We start from the raw sequence: 24,648 nt of genomic DNA on the forward strand, positions 1-24,648 counted from the left end.
TCATTTTATAAAAATCTCTGTCCACATAAAAATAAGAAAGGAGAAAACCTTGCACATGCTAACATCATAAGGAAAAAACTGCAGTTTATCGTCCACAGGACCCCACTATACCCTGAGTTTTGGAATATCTTCACCCTGACTGGAGTCCTCAGAAAGTTTTCAGTCACCTGACCTGACACAGAATTTTTGTTTGGACAAACAGTGAAACAGCATAGAAAAAAAGTGCATTTTTTTATAATATATGTGTTCCCGTGGACAGGGCCCAACTCTTATGATACTGCTGAGTGTACATGGGCTGATGATTTTGCTGTCAGGTACTGAACCTAAAACGATGAGTGTCTGAATTTAGTAGCAAAAAAACTATGTGGTGAGTATCACTAAATAAGAAAATGTCATGGGAAAAAGTCAGGGTCAAGGAACAATCGCATCCTGGCTCAGGCAGCAGCAAATGTGTAAAAGTTTTCTAAATGTAGGGAGAGAAGCATGGAGTTGAACATGATATTTACACAGAGCACAGAGTCAGAGTTCACAGCTCCATCACTAAGCTCAGGGGGAAGACCCATGGAGTCCCAGCCAGCAATGACATGGACACTAAAGGATGACTAATCAATGCATAACAGCTAGAAAAAAATAATAAAATGAAACACAGGACTGTCATAATTCTATACCTCTACATGTATCCCAGGAAGGTAGAGGAAGGCCAGGAAACCCAGTACCCTGGCCAGCAGCAGCAACCCCAGATCACATGTCAACTACCACCACACTACAGAGATGGACATGCTTCCACATAGATGGTGGCAGACAAAGGCCCCCGCCAGAGCTGCATCTGGTAGGCCCCATCGGGCCGGGAATGGCAACCGCCGACCCCGCCACGCAGCCAGCCACTTTACCCAGCTCATTCATTCATTGAACCTGCGACTACCCGCCAGCACGGACCAGACAAGTACCAATGATCTGCAGCATCCCGACAGGACCCTGCACCACTATAGCCCCCCAGAGAGTCCTGCGATCACCGCACGCAGCCACCACCCTGAGACCGAGACCGATAAATCTGCTATGCAGAACCCATATAGGCATTCCCAGTTCAAACCCATTGCCACTTTGCCCATAATTATGCTATGCAGGACCCATATTCCTAGTTAAAACCTATGCCCAGTTGGTCCATAAATATACCATTCAAGACCCATATATGTGTTCCCAGATCAAACCCATGCCCAACTGGCCCATGCCTTTCCCTTATGGGGCCCATGTAATCAGCTAATATGGGCTTCCTACGTGGGACTTATACTACAAACCTACATGGGACCCGCTGATTTCACCCAGCCAAAGCCCATGCCCACACAGTTCCCATAAAACCCGTAGTTAACGCATCTGTTGTGTTAAATATGTTGAAGAAATCTCTCCGTTAAACAAATTGTGGGAAAAAATAAACAGGGGGGCTAATAATTCAGGGGGGCTAATCATTCTGACTTTAACTGTACATGCTGTAATTTGAATTTAAGCAACTTACTTGATTTTAAGCAACCTCTTTAAGCTAATTCAAAATGCATTTAGGGCCCTATCATACACCTGGAGCAAAAAGCCACAAGATGTGTTGTGCACAATTTGTTGCCATTTTCAGACCAGCACAACCCTGATATTCACGTTTTGCATCACGTTGCTTAAACAGCAAATTTATTTGCGCCAATGATTGGACTCATGGGTGTGCTGGTTTAAAATGTAGATGTGTTAAGGTGCATTGTTGGCGCGTTGCTTTTTTGAAAAACTGAAATAGACTGCACTATTGACCAACTAAAAGCTCGTCTAAAGTCCAGCGCAGTTATGTTCCTATGCAGGTCTTAAATGCTCACACATTGCTTTTAACACACATGATGTACTAGGCTTGGGCGGTAACCAATTTTTGATACCGTCAAACCGCCTCCATATTTTACCCCCGTATCTGGTATTACCGGTTTAATAAAAAAAATTATGACGTAAGGCTCAGACAGCGTCACCAAACTGTTGGCTTGAGCCTAAACCATTCAGAAAATGAATACATTCTATGAGACCTTATGCTCGCGGTCAGAGAGGAGAGAGAGAGAGCGCCAAGCGACGCACAGCAGCTCTCTCTCTCTCTCTCTCTCACAAACACTCATACACATCTCTCCTGCGATTTATTCAGAAATTTACTCCCACACCGTAAGAAATCTGGCCGGCTCCCACGGAACAGCAGCGGGAATGCAGAGCTGTAATCGGGCAATAAAAATTAGGCCCGATAGGTCCCGAGTCCGACAGGTACATTTTGATTGACAGCTTTATAAAGCCCAAACCTGTTTACAGCCCGACATTATTCAAGTGTGCTCATGCACACAGCTCTAATGCATATTTTCAAGAATGAGTCATTTATATGTTTTAACATCATTTATTCGTAACAAACGTAGACTATATGCCACTTGGAAGTTGGAACAAAGAAATAAAATAAGTCCTCTGTAACATCGTAACATCTTAGCACTCTAACACTTAGCCTTTAAATTGGCCAACACACCAATGAAAAGAAATTGTGCTTAACAAATCAAATTAAAATAAACTCTAAATGATGACGGGTATTTTGGCAATAACAAAATTAAGATAAAGGCTCTGCAAGATTTGTTTCACCACTTCTCTTCACAATCTGGCATTAGGGCGGCCATGAAGCTGAATAATAAAAGAATAATGCCACCATTAGTCTGTATACTCTGTCTAAATTATGATTATATGGTTTAATTAATATTTATTTATAATTTAAAAACCCTTTACTCACCAAGATTAGGCTATGTGTGTTTGTGGAGGAACATTATTAAATCCACTGCCTTTAGTGCAGTCCTGCGCTCATGGTGCGTCCAGCAGCTAAACACCCTTTCCTGCGGCTACAGGTCGAGATGCAGAGTTCTGATCTGGCTAATTTTGCAAGTTTTGGGTAGGATTGTTTGTTCATCTTCTACCAGTCAGGAACATCCATTTAATTTTCCATGGCAGTTTCACTTTAGCGAATGGCCTTGTCTTTTTACCTGTCAGCTTGCGGTTTAGGGCTCTACCGTAAAACGCAGTGTATGAGCGACCGCGAAATACCTGCGGCTGGAATAACCGCTCCTTCTGAGCTAGTGACTGGCTTGACCGACGTCAAAATTCGCTTTTTTTTACTACTTCATCATCATTTGATTCACCTTTGCAGGGATGGATTTTAATGCAGGGATTTTGATTTTTTCGGGTCTCGCCGTCCCCGGGATCGGGCAAAGATCTTCAGCTCTGATGCAGACCTTTCGTTCTTATTAACCACGTCTCCCTTCTGTTCAGTCGAAACTGCCAAACTGCAGGACACTTTGAAGCGCGACTTGTCACGTCACGTCACCTCTCCCTCTCCCCCTCCCTCTCCCCCTCCCTCTCTCCCTCCCTCTCTCCCTCCCTCTCCCTCTCTCCTCCTTTTAATAAAAACAAGAGGTGACGCGATGGCGCAGTGGATAGCATGTTCGCCTCACAGCAAGAAGGTTGCTGGTTTGAGCCTCAATTGGGTCAGTTGGCATTTCTGTGTGGGGTTCTCCCCCATGTTTAAAATTCTGAAATGCATGGTGCTATGTGGCGCGGCGCCGAGCATTGCTTCTGGTGTGTGACCCCCTTTAAAGGGAATGGGAGATGAAACTCTGTTTGATTTAATACATGCTAGGCTCAAAACACACTTAGAACTCATTAAGAGAATAAACACTGTTAAAAATGCACCATTTTAAATAATGTCATATCTAGATTTCATTAAAGCAGATAGTTGAGTAACTCCATGATACTCACACAAAGTCAGAGCTAACAGCTCCATCACTGCGATCAGGGGGGAGACCAATGGAGTGGTTACACATCATAGACACACAGCTAGATAATGGAGAAACTGCTCTCACAGTCTGAATGAAAGCCTCCCTCTCTCTCTCTTCAAACACACTCATTTCACATGGATGTTTAGCTTTCCTTTCCATCCTTAATGACTACTTTCATTGGCTTTTCTATTTCTCCTCCTATCACATTAGAGACTTGATTTCAGGCCTGTATGTGGAGACAGAAACACACAATATACATGATATTTTGTTACAACAAACAAATCTGGATAAAGAGAGAATCATGATTGAAGGATCATACAGAATAAAAATCGTGGTTTTCTCACGATTCTATTTATAAAAAAAAGGTTAAAAAATCTGACATTTATTATTATCAGATTACATTTTGCATTATATTCAAAATATTTGTAATACTTTGACACTTTTATGTAACATACATGTGCTAATCTCTTTAGCACTGCAATATTTTAAATACAATTTATTATTATTATTTTATTATTATTGTTATTATTATTATTTAAATTCTATGCCACAAAAGAGGCTGTAATATTTTAAGCTGTGATATTTCTGAAATAAATGACAAATATAATATATCCAAAAACTATGTGTGTATGCTGTGTGTCTTCAGGAGAGAGGTACAAGATTATTTACATGCGTGCACCATATGGAACTATACAGTGTTTCAGCATCTCAGGACAACTCAGGTAAAAATAATAAATAAAAAACACAAACACCATCTCTGTGTATGCTGTGAGTTTTACATATTTGTTTATTTCTAAACACTGCTTATAATCTTAAGATAAGTTGGTTTTATAATTACACATTCAGGCTTTCTTAATTTCAGAGAAGTATTCTTCTTTGCACATTGTAAATAGAAAAATGACTATGAAAGTACATTTTTCACAGTAAATTAAACAGTGTTGTTGTTTTGAAGTCATAGGCCAACTTGCGTGTGATGTCAGACCGGTGTTGTGCCGAAATCTGTGACCCGTCGAAAACTGTGACCAGAGGGCGCTGTTCAGTAAAAATTTCACTCGGGAACGTGCTTGTCAAGAAAAAAAAAAAATCAAGAAATCAGCGTCGAGCGGTGCTGTAAAGGGTGTTTTAAATGCTGGGATTCAGAATACAGGTTCATGGAAGAAATTTTACGTAGTCCTGATATTTTGACCATCCAAATTCTTGTAAAGAAGAAATAAAAAAAACTTATTCTGTCGCTGTTGTTGTCTCCTGATAGACTCGTATTTGTAGGTTTCGTTAAGATATAGTTTATGCATTGACACATGACTGTAGATCTGCTTCACAGATTCTGAGGTAACATTCATAGCCATCTAAATATATGCCAGATTGCAATGTTTAAATTTAACACAGTCAGGCAATCTTCTTTTTATTTGTATAACATTTTGACCAGATATTAGACTAATATATATTTTATAAACTGTGTTGGAAATTCAGCTATAGAAATGCCATCCATCTTTTACTTGTGTGATTATGTTTAATAAAATAAATTTATCATATCTTATGTATCTAAAGCATATTGACCAGATATTTATTTACAAATGCTGAAATATATAGCTATAGGCCCTTCTTATTTTCATATGAATGATAATGTTTATTAAAATGACTCATAACGCTCCTCCATATGATCTGATTTTGAAATCTTTATAAAGGTCATTGACTCTGACAGATAAAATATATGCCTACAGAATTTCTATTTCTCTTTTTCTCTAAGGATGCATGTTTGATATTTTTGAGAAACAACAGATCAAAATTAGCGATTAGACATTACAGAAATCCTGCACCCTACAATTTGCATTAATGTTTACATGTCAGCAACTGGTATAAGTAACAAGTTAATGACACTGATATTCCCTCAGGTGGCTTTAAGTTTTTCTAGACATAAAATAAATGTCACAGGTTAGAAATTTGTTATCAAAAGGTAAAGTTCAACTGTCTTTATGAAAGTTGAAAACAAAGAATATAAAGTTAATAAAAAATCACATTGAAAAACTGATAGCTTTCATTCTGGGGTGAAGTATCTGTTTTTACTCATCGGATTCAGTGACCTAAAGATCATATCAACTGTATCTAAACATGAGTAAGTCAATATTGCTTTATAAAAGAGAAAGATAATGGACTGACACATAACCTTTATCCCTTTATTAAATACTATAATCAGTCAACATATGGTGTAGCCTAACATATTTCAATGGCTATGAATTTTATTTCCATTGAATAGCAGACTATATACAAATAAAACAACGCAATAAATTAGAATGTCATCGAAAAGTTGATGAATTTCACCATTTCAATATAATTCATATATATATATATACACTTGAAATATATCAATCGGTGTGTAATAAATCTATTTAATATATGAGTTTCACAATTTGAAAACAAAAAAACATAGCATGCGTTAATGCTTTTATTTTCTAGGTTATTTATTAAGTGTACAGGATATGACATGGACCAGCTTGTTAGAACATTTCTGCAGTGGTTTGCATGTCAAATTGTAAAAGTAGATTTTTCAAAAATTTAAATAAACAATATCCTACTTAATAATAATAAATAATCATCGTCATCATTAACATTATTAATATCATTATTAAAGTATGATTTTTTTCATTTCCTAATAAATAATAAATATTAAATTACATTTCTTAATAGGTTCATGGAAGAACTTTAACAGAGTCTTGATATGTTGTTGTTGTTGTCTCCTGGACTGGTAAAACTAAACATTTAGTTATGAGATTGAGTTGAAAAAATCGTATAGTTTGTTCATTACAAATACTAATTACTGAGTTCAAATTACATGTCATACAGGTAAGATTCATAGCCATACAAGTGTGTTATCCCTGTATGAACCTAATTATAATGTTTAATAATTTTCATTTAATTCATAATAAAAATCTGAGCTAAGATTAATTTTACTAATTAAATTCAAAATGTGAATCTCGTATATCATATAGATTTATTACACACATATTCATATATTTCAAGTGTTTATTTAATAAATGAAATAGTAAAATTAATCAACTTTTCGATGACATTCAAATTTATTGAGATGTTTTATTTGTATACTTAAGATAAACATTTTTATTTTATTAATCACACAAATAAAAGAGGGATGGCATTTCAATAGCTGGATTTCAGATTCCAGACAGTTTGTAAAATATAGGCTATTAGTCTAATATCTGGTCAAAATGTTATACAAATAGAAGATTGCCCTACTTTTTAAAACATTATTATTAAACGTTAATCTGGCATATACAGTAGAATATTTAGATGGAATGTTACCTCAGAATCTGTGAAGCAGATCTACAGTCATGTGTCAATGCATATCATAACGAAACCTACAAATACGAGTCTATCAGGAGACAACAACAGCGACAGAATACGTTTTTTTTTTTTATTTCTTCTTTACAAGAATTTGGATGGTCAAAATATCAGGACTACGTAAAATTTCTTCCATGAACCTGTATTCTGAATCCCAGCATTTAAAACACCCTTTTTACAGCACCGCTCGACGCTGATCGCTTTATTTCAGTGTCTGCGCGTTCACGTTCGCTTCATGAGCGACAAGCACGTTCCCGAGTGAAATTTTTACTGAACAGCGCCCTCTGGTCACAGTTTTCGACGGGTCACAGATTTCGTCAGATCCCCCAGTGACATCACTCGTAGAAGAAGTCCAAAAAAGGTGGAGCTCAAGCTTAAGCTCCCCCTTTGCTGGAGCTCAGCTCTCCTCAAATGGCTCTGCAGCGAGCACCACTTGGATCAACTGCCAAAGTAAGAGTGGTAAACAATACGGTTACCGTGTAATTACTGTTATAAACTGAACGATTGTGCGAATTTAAAACCAACTTTGCCTTAAAGCTTATAATCGGGTCCCTTTTAGAGCCTTTAATCCCCCTTTTACATGGTTAGCAGACTAAATTTAAATACAATAGAGCTAACGTTACGAATTGATGAATTTGCTCTTCAGTGTTTGAACTCTCAGTAATGATTAAATCACACTGGACTGAGCTAAACTTAAATGAACTTAAACACTAAATACTGAACTACACTGTTCCAGTTACTATGACCATTTCTGTGAAGCTGCTTTGACACAATCTAACTTACATTGTAAAAGCGCTATACAAATAAAGCTGAATTGAATTGAAAAACAATTTCGGTAAGAATAATGCTATGAATAAAATCAGGGCCTGTTTGGGCTCAAAGCAGCTGACCAAACGTCAAGTAACAAAAGAGTGACTGTGAATACAAACAATTCTTCTACAACTAATGATAATTATTATAATAATGATGAAGATGATTATAGATGATTGTACAACGTTAAACCATGTCAGCCATTTTACAGTAGGCTAAGTTAACAGCTTTCGTCGAATAACACGACAGTAACAGGAAAAGCTGAATCTAAGTTTGTGAGTTCGACATCACACGCAAATGCTCTGTATGTTATTCAAGTTATGAAACTTTACAACGAACTTACCGTGTCACGCGAAGGAAACTTTTGTTCTTCAATCCTTCGAAATGGCGTTTCTTCACTCACAACGAACGCTTTCGGTTTCACTCTGAGGTGGGGCTATGGGACGTCAGCTAGACACATACGCTCAGCCAGTGGCGTTGCTAGACATAAAGCTCTACTGGGGCACAGTTCTCCTTCCAAATAAATAAATAAATATATATGTTGAAGTCAAAATTATTACTCCCCCTGAATAATTTGCCCCGATTTCTTTTATTCCCTAATTTCTGTTTAACGGAGAGAATATTTTTTTCAACACATTTCTAAACATAAAAGTTTCTAATAACTGATTTATTTTATCTTCGTCATGATGTCTGTAAATAAAATTAAACTAGATATTTTTCTATACAGCTTAAAGGCGTAACTAGGTTTATTAGGTTAACTAGGCAGGTTAGGGTAATTAGGCTTAACTAAATAATAATTAAGTTATTGTAAAACGATGTTGTTGTTTTTCTGTAGGCAATCGAAAATATAGCTTAAAGGGGCTAATAATTTTCACCTTAAAATAGTTTTAAAAAAATGAAAAACTGCTTTTATTCCAGCCAAAATAAAACAAATAAGACTTTCTCCAGAAGAAAAAAAAATTATCAGACATACTGTGAAAATTTCCTTGCTCTGTTAAAAATCATTTGGCAAATAGTTTAAAAATAAAAAAAATCAATAGGGGCTAATTATGACTTTAACTGTATTTGTTGTTGCTTTGGTCTAAATTGATTGAGTATAACTTCTATTCAAATTATTGCATTCTGTTATAAAACCTCACATTTCATGTCTATTTATAAATTTTATATTTACTCCCCATTACTTCTGTAAATAGTTTTTGTATGAATGGAAGATAACGTAAAGGGGTAAACTCCTCTGTTACTATCATAAGGACCTGTGCAATTGCTTTTAGATTCCTTCCCCTTATTTTATTAAGATGGATTGTTGGTGATCTGATGGATGTCAACCCGATTGGGTAGCTGGGTAGCTTTACTTGGACAGAGGAAAATTAAGACCTGTTTACAATTATTTAAGGCATTCAACACAATCTTATATATATATATATATATATATATATATATATATATATATATATATATATATATATATATATATATTTATTTATTTATTTTTATTATTTTTTTAAGACATGTTTTAAAACTTTTTAAGACCCCGCGGACACCCTATGGCTAGATTGTTCCTGTCTATCTATTAGGGCTGCACAATATACCATTTTAGCATCAATATCGCAATTTGCACGTCCACAAGAGTCACATCACAGGTATGATTAAAATTAACCAGGAGAAACCACATGAGAATTGTGTAGTTTAACCAAATTGAAAAGAGTTTTTCATTTGCATGTGTTTTTAAGGCCTGACAGCGTTCAAAGTGTTCAGACATTTTACCTTTTGTAACTTTAATAAAGAATAAGTTTGAATTGTTTATACAGTAAAGACTTTTGCAGTGTTATTTGACATTTGATTTCTCAATTTCTGCACCTGAATACTCTTTAATTCCTTCAAAAACCATAAAACTTTATGAATGATTATCTTCTCCACCGAATCAGTTCAATCGATCTAAATGAACACTTTATTTCTTAATAGCAGTTTAAGTCATCTGGTTACATAATTCTTTGTATTAGTGTTCAGTTTCACGTTACGCACCACACTTTAATCTTAGTCATAACAACTTGTATACATTTTAAAAACTTATTATGAAAACTTGTATTATAGTAGAAAAAAAGTATTTTAAATTCATTTTGATTATTCATTCATTTATTTTCTTTTAGGTTTTGTTCCTTTATTAACCAGAGGTCGCCACAGCGCAATGAACCAACAACTTATCCAGCATATGTTTTTCCCTTCCAGCTGCAACCTATAACTGGGAAACACCCATATACACTCATTCACACAAACACACTTAGGACAATTTCGCTTATTTAATCCACCTTTGTGTTTGGACTGTGGGGAAAACCCGGGCGAACACCGGGAGAACATGCAAACTCCACACAGAAATGCCAACTGACCCAGTCTAGGCTCGAACCAGCAACTTTGTTGCTGTGGGGCGATCGTGCTACCCTCTGCGCCATTTAGATTAATCTAAATAGTTTTGAATAATGGTATATTATTTGTATTATTTTTAACTTATTTGATAACTATTAAAAGTTAAAAATAAATACACCGTTTGGAAACATAGTACTGTTATAATTAAAGAGTATTAAAAAAAAAAAAAGCTAATGTTGTATGTACATGTTGTTCTCCACTAGATGGCGCCACGGTTCTTACAAATCAGTTCTGTAAACCGACACAGGTTGATGGCAGATTTCAGTTCTTTTTAGTGCAGGTCTGTCTCAGTGTCTAACCTATGAGATCTTAAGCCTCCAGAATATCTTTATATGCGGTTAAGGATGTATTATAAACAAACTTTTTGTACTATAACATCATTACAGATGGAATATGAGGATATTGCGCAGGCTGTGCCTATTGATTTATTTATATTTTATTTATGCAGGCATGTATGTAAATTATGTGTATTTATAATTTAAATTAATTCATTCACTTTCTTTTTGGCTTTTTCCCTTTACTAATCAGGGATCGCCACAGCGGAATGAACCGCCAACTTATCCAGCATATGTTTTACTCAACGGATGGCCTTCCAGCAGCAACCCAGTACTGGGAAACACCCATACACGCTCATTCACACACACTATGGTAAATTTTAGCTTACCCAATTCACCTATACCACATGTGTTTGGACACGGGGAGAACATGCAAACTCCACACAGAAATGCCAGCTGACCCAGCCGAGGCTTGCACCAGCGACCTTCTTACTGTGAGGTGAACGTGCTACCCACTGCGCTACCGCTTCACCCTTTTATTTTTAAAACTATTTATTTATTTATTTATTTATTTATTTATTTATTTATTTATTCATTTATTTAACAGAATGTTATTTCCAAACGTTGTTTCTATCTAACTTTTAATATTTAACAAATTTAGTGAAAATAATAAAATACCAATAATCAAAAGTATGGCTACGCAGTGGCACAGTAAGTTTTGCTGTCGCCTCACAGTTTAGTTTATTCAATTCACCTATAGCGCATGTGTTTGGACTGTGGGTGAAAGTGAAGACCCAGTCGGGACTTGAACCAGCAACCTTCTTGCTGTTAGGCTACAGTGCAAGCCACTGAGCCACCACATCGCCCTATCAGCATCATCCGCTTGTTTAAATAACTTCTCTTTTTGTAAATATGCTCGCATTCTTCTACACAGCTGGTTAAAAATGCTCTGCATGTCACTTTATATATTAGTCAGCTGGTCTGGTCCTCAATAAGCTGCAGTGTTGACCAGACCTTTAGCTTTTTAGTCCTGGAACAGAGCTGTAATGCTGTCCCTGGCTCAGTGTTTATGGCTGTAAAAGCATTATTATTTGAGCCTCGGTTTAATCCCTCATGTTTGTTTTTGGCTTTTTCTACACCCACTCCTGTTTTCCTGATTTTGTCAGATCGATGTTGGTGTTGCTCCACTGAGGATTTCCGATCTGACCACTTTCATTTGGTGACATTTCCCTCAGCGCTCTCTTTTTAACAGAGGTTGAGCCCCATCTGAAATGTTCAAAGTGCCGCCATCAATCTTCCACCTCCGACAAGTGTCAGGCCAGCAGTTCGACATCACACTTTGGCCACGATCCACAGCGTTTAATTGAAAATACATCCCATACCTTGACACTCGGATAACAGAGAGGGCATACGTTTTACCTTAACTGCTAACTAGACGCGTTTCAATTATCCCCGTTTCAATTGTAATCTAGTTTTGTGTCATTCAGCAAGATGCAGTAGTTACATGCAGAGCTTCATTACAGTCTGATGGAGATTATGGAGAATAGTAGAAGCCTGTGTGGGTAGAATGAAAATCCCATTACTATCTATAGAGGCATAGACAGTGTGTACATAAAGGGATACAACATACAGAGTACAGGGGACAGTACACTGACCGGCCACTTTATTAGGTACACCTGTCCAATCGCTCGTTAATGCAAATTTCTTATCAGCCAATCACATGGCAGCAAGAGGCATAGACAGTGTGTACATAAAGGGATAACACATACAGAGTACAGGGGACGGTACACTGACCGGTCACTTTATTAGGTACACCTGTCCAATCGCTCGTTAATGCAAATTTTTAATCAGCCAAACACATGGCAGCAAGATGCATAGACAGTGTGTACATAAAGGGATAACACATACAGAGTACATGGGACAGTACACTGACCGGCCACTTTATTAGGTACACCTGTCCAATTGCTCGTTAATGCAAATTTCTTATCAGCCAATCACATGGCAGCAAGAGGCATAGACAGTGTGTACATAAAGGGATAACACATACAGAGTACAGGGGACAGTACACTGACCGGCCACTTTATTAGGTACACCTGTCCAATCGCTCGTTAATGCAAATTTCTAATCGGCCAATCACATGGCAGCAACTCAATGCATTTAGGCATGTGGACATGGTCAAGGCGATCTGCTGAAGTTCAAACCGAGCATCAGAATGGGAAAGAAAGGGGATTTTGAACGTGGCATGGTTGTTGGTGCCAGACAGGCTGGTGTGAGTATTTCAGAAGCTGCTGATCTACTGGGATTTTCACGCACAACTATCTCTAGGGTTTACAGAGAATGGTCTGAAAAAGAGAAAATAAATGCATTGAGTTGCTGCCATGTGATTGGCTGATTAGAAATTTACGTTAATGAGCAGTTGGACAGGTGTACCTAATAAAGTGGCCGGTGAGTTTACATCATATAGTGGGTTCAGTTTCCTCTGAAATAACTGACCATGACACTTTATTACAAATTACAACTATTTGGAAATTAAAACACCTGATGATTTATACCAAAATGTTAATGCTCGTGTTTAAAAATAATATACAACCAATATTAAATCCCTCCCTAAACATGACTTATTGTTCACTTATTCATTCGTTCATGAAGCATAAATACGATTGAACCGAATACATCTACAGTCAAATGCATTATGCTGAAATAAATACATTACACTCCCACACCAAGAAGGCTTTTTAAGTATGGATTTGGAGGAGGAAAGTGATGACACCATTCAGATCGATGCCTGTGAATTATTCCAGAGTTTGGGCCCTGCTGTCATGAAAGCTGCTGTGTTTTAACCTCGATCCCAGAACAGACAAGGCTGCCAGATCCAAGAGTCCTAGGTGGAGTGAGAATAAATAACTGATAAATATGAAGGCACAGGTAGCATGGTGGCACAGTGGGTAGCACAATCACCTTACAGCAAGAACGTCCCTGGTTCAAGCCCTGGCTGGGTCAGTTGGCATTTCTGTGTGGAGTTTGCATGCTCTCCCCATGTTGGTGTGGGATTCCTCCAGGTGTTCCGGTTTCCCCCACAGTCCAAACACATGCAGGTAAGTTGAATAAGCTAAATTGGTTGTAGTGTATGTGAGTGTGTGCAAGAGAGCCCATCTCTGGGAAACATCCACACACTCATTCATACACACACTCATACACTACGGACAATTTAGCCTACCCAATTTCACCTGTACCGCATGTCTTTGGACTGTGGGGGAAACCAGAGCACCCGGAGGAAACCCACACGAACGCAGGGAGAACATGCAAACTCCACACAGAAATGCCAACTGAGTCGAGTCGAGGTTCGAACCAGCGACCTTCTTGCTGTGAGGCGACAGCACTACCTACTGCGCCTCTGCGTCGCCTTTATTGTCATTAAAGGTAAAATGATTAAATAAATGCAAGCCATGGTCTCACTTTCTGTAAATGCTAGCAGGACCTCAGTGGATCTTACATTGTTATCTTCGGAAGCGAGGTATAATTGGGTGTTATCACCATAAAGGTTAAAAAATGCATTTGCTGAAGCAACTGTGCAATCACAGCTTTCCTTTTTTCACACTTTGACTATGTTCAGCAAATCTGACGGGTTGAAATGAAACTCATAACAGATTTTTACAAAAGCAGTGATAGAAATAATGTTAGCATTCATTCATTTATTCATTCATTCATTTTCTTGTCTGCTTAATCCCTTATTAATCCGGGGTCGCCACAGCGGAATGAACCACCAACTTATCCAACAAGATTTTACGCAGCGGATGCCATTCCAGCCACAACCCATCTCTGGGAAACATCCACACACACATTCACACAACGGACAATTTAACCTACCCAATTCACCTGTACCGCATGTGTTTGGACTGTGGGGCACCCGGAGAAATCCCACGTGAACGCAGGGAGAACATGCAAACTCCACACAGAAACGCCAACTGACCCAGCCAAGGCTCAAACCAGCGACCCAGCGACCTTCTTGCTGTGAGACGACAGCACTACCTACTGCGCCACTGCTTTGCCCTGTTAGCATTCATTTATTGTTCAAACAGTGGCTGCGTCTGATATCGCGTACTTACAAATAGTATGCTAAAACAGTGTGTGAGCCAAGTTTCATGCACCAGGATGACTTACTACTTTTAGCATAATTGCGCGCATCGGATAGATGCTACACTATCCCATGATGCACTGCAAGATATTTTTTGATTGCGTGTGAAGCAACACAACTGACATAGGTAGGTCACGTGATCATGACAAAATGGTGGATGTAGTGCGTCCGAGTTTCATACTGTATAGAACGTACTTTCCTAATGGTCGAGGGGTACGTTTAAATTGAAATTAAGGTGATTTTGGACGCAGCCACTGTGTCCAAATCCAGCAGTGACTACATTGCAGAACTTTACAGCATACACTGTAATCCTCCATCAAGGAGATTTTATTAATAATAATAATAATTCATTCATTTTCTTGTCAGCTTAGTCCCTTTATTAATCCAGAGTCACCACAGCGGAATGAACCAACAACATATCCAGTATTTTTACGCAGTGGATGGCCTTCCAGCCGCAACCCAACTCTGGGAAATATCCACACTTGCACTCATACACTACGTACAATTTAGCCTATCCAATTCACCTGTACCGCATGTCTTTGGACTGTGGGGGAAACCGGAGCACCCGGAGGAAACCCACGCGAACGCAGGGAGAACATGCAAACTCCACACAGAAATGCCAACTGAGCCGAGGATTGAACCCGCGACCCAGCAACATTCTTGCTGTGAGGCAACAGCACTACCTACTGCGCCACTGCGTCGCCATAATAATAATAATAATAATAATAATAATAATAATAATAATAATAATAATAATAATAATAATAATAATAATAATAATTCCTTACATTTATATAGCACTTTTTGTAGACGCTCAAAGCGCTTTACACATTGGGGGAATCTCCTCATCCACCACTGGTGTGCAGCATCCACCTGGATGACACGACGGCAGCCATATTGCACCAGCTGATTGGTGGAGAGGAGATTATGATATGGGGATGGTTAGAAGGCCATGATGGACAGAGGCCAGGATGCCGGGGTTAAACCTCTACTCTTTTTCAAAGGACATCCTGGGATATTTAACGACCACAGAGAGTCAGGACCTTGGTTTAACGCACTTTGCCCACTGAGCAGTGTAGAGTCCCCTTCACTATACTGGGGCATTAGAACTCACCACTTCCGGCAGCAACCAAGCTTTCCCATGTGTTCTCCCATCCAGGTACTGACCGGGCGCAGCCCTGCTTAGCCTGAGTGGGCGACCCTGAAAGAGTTGCAGAGAGCTAGCTGCTGCCACAACTATAGCTACTTATATATATCTCCAATGAGCCTGAGTTGGTATTTTAAGTTTGTTGCAAATCCTCCAAATACATAAAAAGTCTCATATGGTGCATTGTGCAAGTCATTCTTTCTCATAGGAAATATTACTGTAGTATTACTAATTAGCTTTTGATTGTTTTGTTTATTACAGTCATCAAGATCTGATGATGATTAATCATTGAATAATGATCAAAACACTGCGCATCTATTATCCCATATAGCAGCCGCTCTGCTTGTCTTTTCAAAACAAACAATTTTTTTTTAAACACAGCATAATGTGCATTTGCTTCTATTCCAAAATTGCTTTCCAAATTTGTGAAAATAAATTAAAGGGTCATTTATTTGCATTTGAACTCGCTTTATGACTTTATGATGAGTAATCGCATTCCAAAATAATAAATTACTATTATGCTTCAGCAATATCTGATTAAAAGAACTTCCAAAATATGAAGCATGAAACTTGCGAGCTTCCAAATGGTGGATTATCATGGTTAATTGTTCTTATATTACCAATAAAGTAGATTGTGGAGATTGTTATCACAGAATAAAGTCTGACAGGTTTATATCGGTAGCCTGATCCAAAGCAGGCCACTGTAGTATAATGCCTGATTCACACTGGGCTTTAGCGTCAACAGTTGACGTAGGGCGTGTCTGAAGTTCGAGCTGACGCAATCATCAAAGCAGCGTCAGCCAATTAAATTAGTCCGCAATTGGCTACAGTCTGAGCTTGGATATTTGCATAAAGTGATCTGATTGGCTGACGCTTCCACTGGTGCTTGAAAAGTTGAGAAATTCCCAACTTCTACAGGAAGCATTACTGCTGAAGCTGCGTCGATGGATCCGCAATTAAGTTTGGCAAAGCTTGACGTAACCCATTCAAAATGTGTGAATGTGCTGTAAGACAGACGAGTTTTATTCTACAAAACAACCATCCTGGATGTACTACTTCTACGATCCTACTTATTACATAGCTTGCCACAAAGCATAACAATTAGACCCATTGTTCTAAACCATAACAGTTCATCAATTCAATAATCAAACACAAAAATTGACATGAACGAAAACAGCTGATGGAGTATACACTAACCTGCGCATTATTGTTCAGTCACAAGATGGAACTAAACGGTCAAACCCATTGTTATTTAGCAGTTATCTCAGAATAACATACCTTGGGATGTCGTGATTGACCAATCAGGATCGAGTATTCCAGACAGCTGTTTAATAATATGGTTTAAAACATGCACATTATCTGTAAGCATTCAACTGGTATCTTTACCAAAGGTACTTTTTACATATGACAGTACCATGTGGACTTCAGGTAATAATATGTTTCCTTCAGGTACCAACATGAACCCTTTAGTTGCAAACATGTTCCTTTAGAATTCAAGTACTACAGTGTCATGCTGACTTTGGGTAATAATGTGTTCCCTACACCCAGCAGGAACAGGAAGTCAACATGATGTCACAGCCAAACATCAGGCTGACATCACTGTCCAACATCGGACAGGTGTTGCATTTTGATTACTTCCAACACAACCTAAAATCAACCAAATATTAACGTCTAATGATGTTGCAGTTTGACAATGTCTGAACGTTACCACTATGGCGTCTATCAGACAGTGGTTGCTATACCTAATGAACAATTGTCAGAATTTTAAATCTATATGACGTTGGTTTAAGACACAGGTGTCAAACTTAGTTCCAAAAGGGCCGCAGCTCTGCACAGTTTAGTTCCACCCCTAATTAAACACACCTGATCAAACTAATTGAGTCCTTCAGGCTTGTTTGAAACCTACAGGTAAGTGTGTTGGAGCAGGGTTGGAACTAAACTGTGCAGGGCTTCGGCCCTCCAGGAATTGAGTTTGACACCCCTGGTTTAAGATGTTGGCTTGACGTTGAATTTTGGTCACTTTTCAACACAACCTAAAATCAACCAAATATCATTTCACGTCATTATTAGATGACAAAATAACATTGGGCTTAGAAGCTGGCAACTTAAATCTAACCTAATATTAGCATCTTATGATGTAGTGTGTCTGCTGGGCATCTACCAACCTGAAACCTTTAGCTGCGAGTACCTTTAAAAACATCCAGTGACAGCTTTTGTGCTTTTATTTCTGAATGTGCCGGAAAACACTTGCAATAGCCCAGAGAGGCTTGAATTTCAACTGACTGATAAACTGCAGGTATATTTAACCAGTACATCACCCACCCTTAGGTACCGGCATCTGTTTTCTCTCAGCTCAACCTGCAGCAGTCTGGAGATGACAGCGATGATGACAAATTAGCGTCGAGGAAGAGTTTGAGGATTGAGCTGCTGCCGTGAAGAGTCCTCTGGGGATCACCGTCCCTCTGGAGCAGCCGCCGTTTGAGTCTCTGAGTGTGATGAAACTGAAGCCGATCTCTATCCACAGTCTCTCCCGCTGTCGCAGCCTGAGGCGATGCCTGTGCCTGGAGCGGTCCCAGTGAGAAACCCCCATTTGTTCCCCATCTGCTCTGCTCCTGAGTCCTGCTCATGTGACCTGCGGTTCTCTTTCATTTGCTCATTCTTTACAGGGAAGTAGGCCACTTCTTCGGATCAGAACAATACATTTTCTTCCTCTGACCCAACACTGGACAACTGGATGAACATTCAGAAAATATTTGGATGAATTCTTGCTTTCAAAAAAAGACAACCCAAGCTCATTCTGAAAACGTAGCCCCGTGGATGTTTCTGGAGACCGCGATTTACGTGGCCGGAGATATGAATGGCCGCATTTCGTTTTTTCGAGCAAACGTTACGTAGTGGTGTGTCGCTGCTCCTCTTCTTCACACTTGCCGACTGACGGCTCACCTCCTTGTGGAGGGCTTTCCCGCCGCAACCAGTTTGTTCGCTTAGCTCGTAGTGTTACGTCAGCGGAGCGGAGGCCCGGAGGAGGAGGAGCCGGCCATGCCGGCAACCGGGTTTGAGTCCAGGGAAGAGCGGTTCCAGAAATCAGGTAAGATGAAAAACAAAATTCAAAAAATAAAAGCGAACGGGTTCACGAGGGGGCAAGAATGCGGTGAAATCCTAAAACTCGGTCAAAATCGGACGAGGGCTTTTGCGTTTCTTTTCTGAACAGCTTTTGTAAATCGTCGTTTGGATTTAGGGAAGGAGGAGGAGGATGGCAGGCCGCCCAGTCGATCGTTCAGTCATTCAGTCAGTCAGTCGAACAGACGGTCGCTCGACAGCGGCCTTCCGGCGGCTTTTTCCCGAGAGCCGTTCGAGATGCGAAAAAGCGCACATAGCGGCCTCTCGCGGATTCGCGAAAACAAAAACTGCACAAATACATACCTCCCGGGACATATTTCGCGGTCTCCAGAAACTAAGGGTCTATGTTTCCATAATGAGCCTGGGTTAAAAAAAGACCAGGGAGTTGGCTGGTATGACCAAAACCTTTCTTTGAGTCACTCTAAATGTGAATCACCACACCAGTTTGTGCTCAAGTGGTTCCAAACCTATTTCTTCCTTCTGTTGAACACAAGAGACAATATTTTTGAAAATCGTTGGACGCTGGTGACCACCAAATATTATGGAACTCAGTGGCAGCTGCTTTATTCAGAACTCTAGATTTAAAATTTAAAGCTGCAGTCAGAAATATTAAGGTGGTTTTATTGGCAGAAATGCAACAAAACCTTACCTCTATCACACACACATACATTGATTGTATGGATTTCAATGGTCAATGTTAAGTCTATGGCAGACTTTGTAGCATCCTAGCTCCCGATGTACAACATTTACCCCCTGGTTGGTTGCCTAGTCAATTGAATCCACCCCCGTGTCTCCATGACACTGTTATGCAGAGATATGTATCTCGGCCTATTATAATGGAATTCGAACACACTATCAAACTGAGATGCTTATTGGTTGCCTGAGTCAAAAGAGCCCACCCCGACACTGCTATTTAATGTTTTTGATGTGTGACATTTATAATGGGAGTCAATGAAGTCAATGCATTTCAAAGGGGGCATCCCACCCCCATTTTAAGTCAATGAGGCACTTATTAAGGGTGTGTAAAGGGTGTGGGGGGCGTGGCTTGAGAGCTTCATTGTCATTCTGAGATGATGATTGGTTGCATGAGTGCAATGAGCCAACCTCCAAGTCTATATGACACTGCTATGTAATGTTATTGATGTGTGGCATTGAAATTTGAAGTAATGGAGGACCATCCCTACTGAAAAAAACAGCTTAAACCAGCCTAGGCTGGTTGGCTGGTTTTAGCTGGTTGACAAGCCTGGTTTTAGAGGGGTTTTGGCCACTTCCAGGCTGGTTTCCAGCCTGGTCTTAGCTGGTCAGGCTGGGAGATGACCAGCTTGACCAGCCTAGCCAGGATGGGAGCCCAGCCAAAACCAGCTGTGTCCAGCTTAAACCAGGCTGGATTTAGCTGGTCATTTTCCAGCCAGACCAGCAAAAACCAGGCTGGAAATGGCTGGAAACCAGCCTGGAAATGGCCAAAACCCCTCTAAAACCAGGCTGGTCAACCAGCTAAAACCAGCCAACCAGCCTAGGCTGGTTTAAGCTGGATTTTTCAGCAGGGATGTGTGTTCTTTTTTTCGCACAAGAGTTGACAGAGCATCAATCTCCATCATGGAAGAAGCATCAGACTCCATCCAGATTCAGTCGGACGATGTAAGGAAACCTCATCGCTTGACAGTCTCAGCTGAAGATAGCATTGTCCTCTGTGGCCATGGAAGCTTCTCTGTGTGATTCAAAAGGGAGGGATAAGCAGTTGACCAAGCCATCGCTTGCATATTACACACAGCACCTTCTCCCAGTATTAACTCCACATAGTTCCCAGATGTTCCCAGAAAGTCAAGGACTCATCAGAACATGATTATAACTGTACGAGTGCAGGAGTAGAGTATTTCTTGGTTTCCATTATCTTGTGCTTGTGTAACACCGCAAGGGTAAATGCTTCTCCTGCAACCTTCAAATACCGGTTGCCATGGTAACACACAGACAAGTGAGAATAAATCACTGTCAGTGTGTTTTAAAGGTGAAAAAGACACCAGCCAGAAAAGTTGCACCAAAATCCAAAACCGTTTGATTCAAGGATTGCGGACCACCTGCTTGGTCTGTATGTCATGGATGGGCCAATTTAAGAGTGTTTGTCTAAATACGCGCAAGCATTAGGCTCTGAGAGAAGGATAAGACCACGGCTCTGCAGTCGTTAAGCTGTGCAGATCTTCTAATCCTTTTATGCACTTGTTATGTGCTAGACAATCCCGTCTGATAGCCGCATGGGTAAGTATACTTGCACCACAGAAAATGCCTCTGCTGTCCTTAAATGAACTGTTGTGTGTTGCTTTAGGACACGTGTGAGGTGAAGACAGGGTTGCATAAACACATCGGCCACTATGATTAAATTTTTTGAAACCTCACTATTTATTTGTGGCAGTGATTCCGGGGTCTTTTGGGATGTAGGGAGAGGAGAAAATGAAGACTCTATAAGTCTTCTGACCTAAAACAACCTTAATACACTGTAGGACAGGGGTGCTGAGTTTAGCTCAAACTTGCTTCAAAACACCTGCCAGGAAGTTTCTAGTATATCTAGTAAGAGCTTGATGAGCTAGTTCAGGTGTAGATTAGGGTTGGCGGTAAACTCTCTAGGACACCAGAATGACCTCCAGTTCCTGGAAAGAACTAGTCACTAGCATTCTCATTTAGTGTCTTGACAGATGCTCACTTGATGAGAACTAACCTAGGTGTGTGTCTCACTTGCAAAAAAAAAAAGTTTTTCGGCTTAGTCACTAATTAATCTGGGATCACCACCACAGAATGAACCTCCAACTTATCCAGCATATGTTTTATGCAGCAGATGCCCTTCTAGCTGCAACCCATCACCGGGAAACATCCACACTAGGGTTGTCACAATATACCGGTATGACGGTCTACCACGATTTGAACGTGCACGATTATCATACCATGAACAATTGCATATCAACGGTTTTAACCCTTAAAGACCGAGACAGCTGCCCGCGGCTAAAAATAAGTATAGCTCTTAAATGTTTAATAACTTTTGATCCGTTGATCCGATTCATACAATTCAAAGATTGGCATAAAGAAGAGAATCTCAGCTTTCCAGTGCTGTATCACATAACATTCGCGGACTTTCAGAGGCTCCGGAATCAGTGCAGTTACGTCATCAAAATTTGACAACGCTGATTTGACAAAGAAACGCTCGTCACTGTGTCTCCGGACAAACCAGACATGATACATTGATGCATTGTCCCTCCTCCATGTCCAGATTGGTTCAAACTCGCTATATCACAACCAATAAGCATAGGTTTCGCTTTTGTTTGTGGACCAACATGAGCTTTTTGAACAACACGGAATGAGAGAAAGGCATACATTTATGCGCGGCTAAATAAAACGCAAAAAAAAAAGTTTTGCATGAAATAATTCTCATACTAAGTACTTTTGCATGCACAGCAGCACAGAAACATGACAAAACAGTGACACAGCAAAGACGAACTGCTGCTCTTGCTGTTTTCAAAAGACGCAAATGAAGATGCAGCTGTTTGTCTGCATTGCAGACAACCATATCCAAGTCCATATCCACAGACAACCATATCCATGCTGGCACATAAAACCTAAGGATGTTCCATATTGAATCTAGTTTCGTTATGTAACTATTTATAGTATAGTAAATATTTATATCTATTTTTTTACTGAGGATTTGCACCATGTTTATTTGGACTTTATTTGGACTTTGACACATTATTTATTATTTTCTTATTTTTTTATTTGTTCATTGTAAGTGGTGTTGTTTATAGTAACTGAAAATATATTATTTGGAAAAAGTCAAATTTGCTACACTGTTCTATTATTTTGTAACATTTGTAACATACCGTATACCGCGAAACCGTGGTATTGTTTTAGACGATTATCATACCGTAAAAAATTCATACCGTTACAACCCTAATCCACACACACTCATTCACACATGTACACTACGGATGATTTAGCCTACCAAATTAACCTATACCACCTCTTTGGACTTGTGGGGGAAACCGGAGCACCCAGAGGACACCCATGCGAACATGAGGAGAACATGCAAACTCTACACAGAAACGCTAACTGACCCAGCTGAGGCTCGAACCAGCGACCTTCTTGCTGTGAGGCGAACATGCTGCACACTGTCCCACCGTGCAGCCTGCAAAAAAAGTTATTAATAGATAAAAGATTATTTAAATAGTTATTTTTGGCCTTCAACATGCCAGCCATGCCCACCAATCGCATAAATGCTTTATAGACTAGTTGTATGTCAAAGTGTTTCACCAGCTCAATCTTATGAGTAGACATTACTATACTTGCGTATGAAATCATATGATCTTTAAAAGAAGATCTCGGAGATTATTACTGTATTACTGTATTCATTACTGTATATAAAATCAACAAAGGCATAACTGTGAAAAACAAAGCTTGTGAATCATAGAGAATAATATTTAGACAACTTTAGAGTTGATTTGAATCTTTTATCTCAAATGGTGTCAGAGTTTCATTGACCTTTACCACTTTTACATTAAAAGTACTTTAAAATATAGTCTTATGCAATAACCAGGATGGTTTTCCGAACATTTTGGTCCTGGTCCTACTGTATAATTTCATATGGTAGATTTTTTTTTATTAATTTGTATGGTTAATTATTATTATATTTTATTTAAATCTAGAAATTAAGCCTTTTGCAACATAAAGGGTGCATATTTATGTCTATCTGACATATTTTTGGCTCAAACTATAACTGGAGCAAAGAATTTAATTGGTTTGAAACCGAATGTCTGAGAGGGGTCTGGATGCAGACTTGGTGCAGTGCAATCAGAGCTGCATCCAATGCTTTTTAATGCCCTCACCTAACCCCACCCCTAACCCTACCCGTCACCCGTCACTTTGCTCCATTGAGTGCAATGTGTCTGACATTGCATCCCTGAGTGATGCAATCTCAGCTTGCATCATAAAGGCTGCATCCAGATACCATTGGAATGTCTAATAAATGTCAAACGTCAAATTAAATTTAATTTGACTCATTGGATGGAAACGCTGCTTTATTCGCACGTCTTTAATGCGATATTCCTTTTTGAGCATAACTTCAATTCGGATCTTTCAATGGAAACATAGCTACTAAAATGTATAAATGAACAAATTGCTGTAAGATTGCGTTGGTTTAACAGCCAGAGCAAACTTTTCCAGAAGTCCCAAAGCAGTCATTTTTAAGAGGAAGTTAAAACAAACTCCAAACCAGCTAGACATTATCAACTTTTGCAAACATTTGCTATTAATACACTCCCTCTCAGTACATTCAAGATGTAGGTGATTTTTTACAACATCAAAGAACATTTTAGCTGAAACAGTCATCCTTCAAGATTCACAGATACCCCATTTATTTGAAATGAATCCAACACATATACTCTTATTGTTGATACTCACTGATATGAACACTATGCCAGTTTTAGAGTAAAAATCACAATAATAACATCTTTGCAATAGTAATGCTAATAATCGTTCATTCATTTGACTTAGTCTTTAACCGAAGGAATAAACCGTCAACTATTCCAGCAT

General features: G+C 39.2%; 1 protein-coding gene across 50 annotated transcripts in view; it reads right to left on the reverse strand.

Moving 5' to 3' along the window:
* The window catches only part of nlrp3l2 (NLR family pyrin domain containing 3-like 2), a 74,483-nt gene extending 66,074 nt beyond the window's left edge, over positions 1-8,409 (reverse strand). For 38 of the 50 annotated variants that reach the window (XM_087243016.1, XM_087243012.1, XM_087243009.1 and 35 more), the window contains exons 1-2: positions 8,326-8,409; positions 3,799-4,044 (exon numbers count right to left, since the gene is read on the reverse strand). In XM_087243016.1, the coding sequence (XP_087099142.1) occupies positions 3,799-3,977 (179 nt within the window). In that variant the 5' untranslated portion in view covers positions 3,978-4,044; positions 8,326-8,409. The remainder of the gene's footprint in view (positions 1-3,798; positions 4,045-8,325) is intronic. The other 12 variants (XM_087243014.1, XM_087243013.1, XM_087243000.1 and 9 more) reach the window with 1 other exon arrangement.
* Between the last annotated feature and the right edge of the window lie 16,239 nt (positions 8,410-24,648).

The sequence above is a fragment of the Danio rerio genome, chromosome 3, assembly GCF_052040795.2.
Source record: "Danio rerio strain M-AB ecotype USA chromosome 3, GRCz13ab, whole genome shotgun sequence".
In the NCBI taxonomy this organism is placed as follows: Eukaryota; Metazoa; Chordata; class Actinopteri; order Cypriniformes; family Danionidae; genus Danio; species Danio rerio.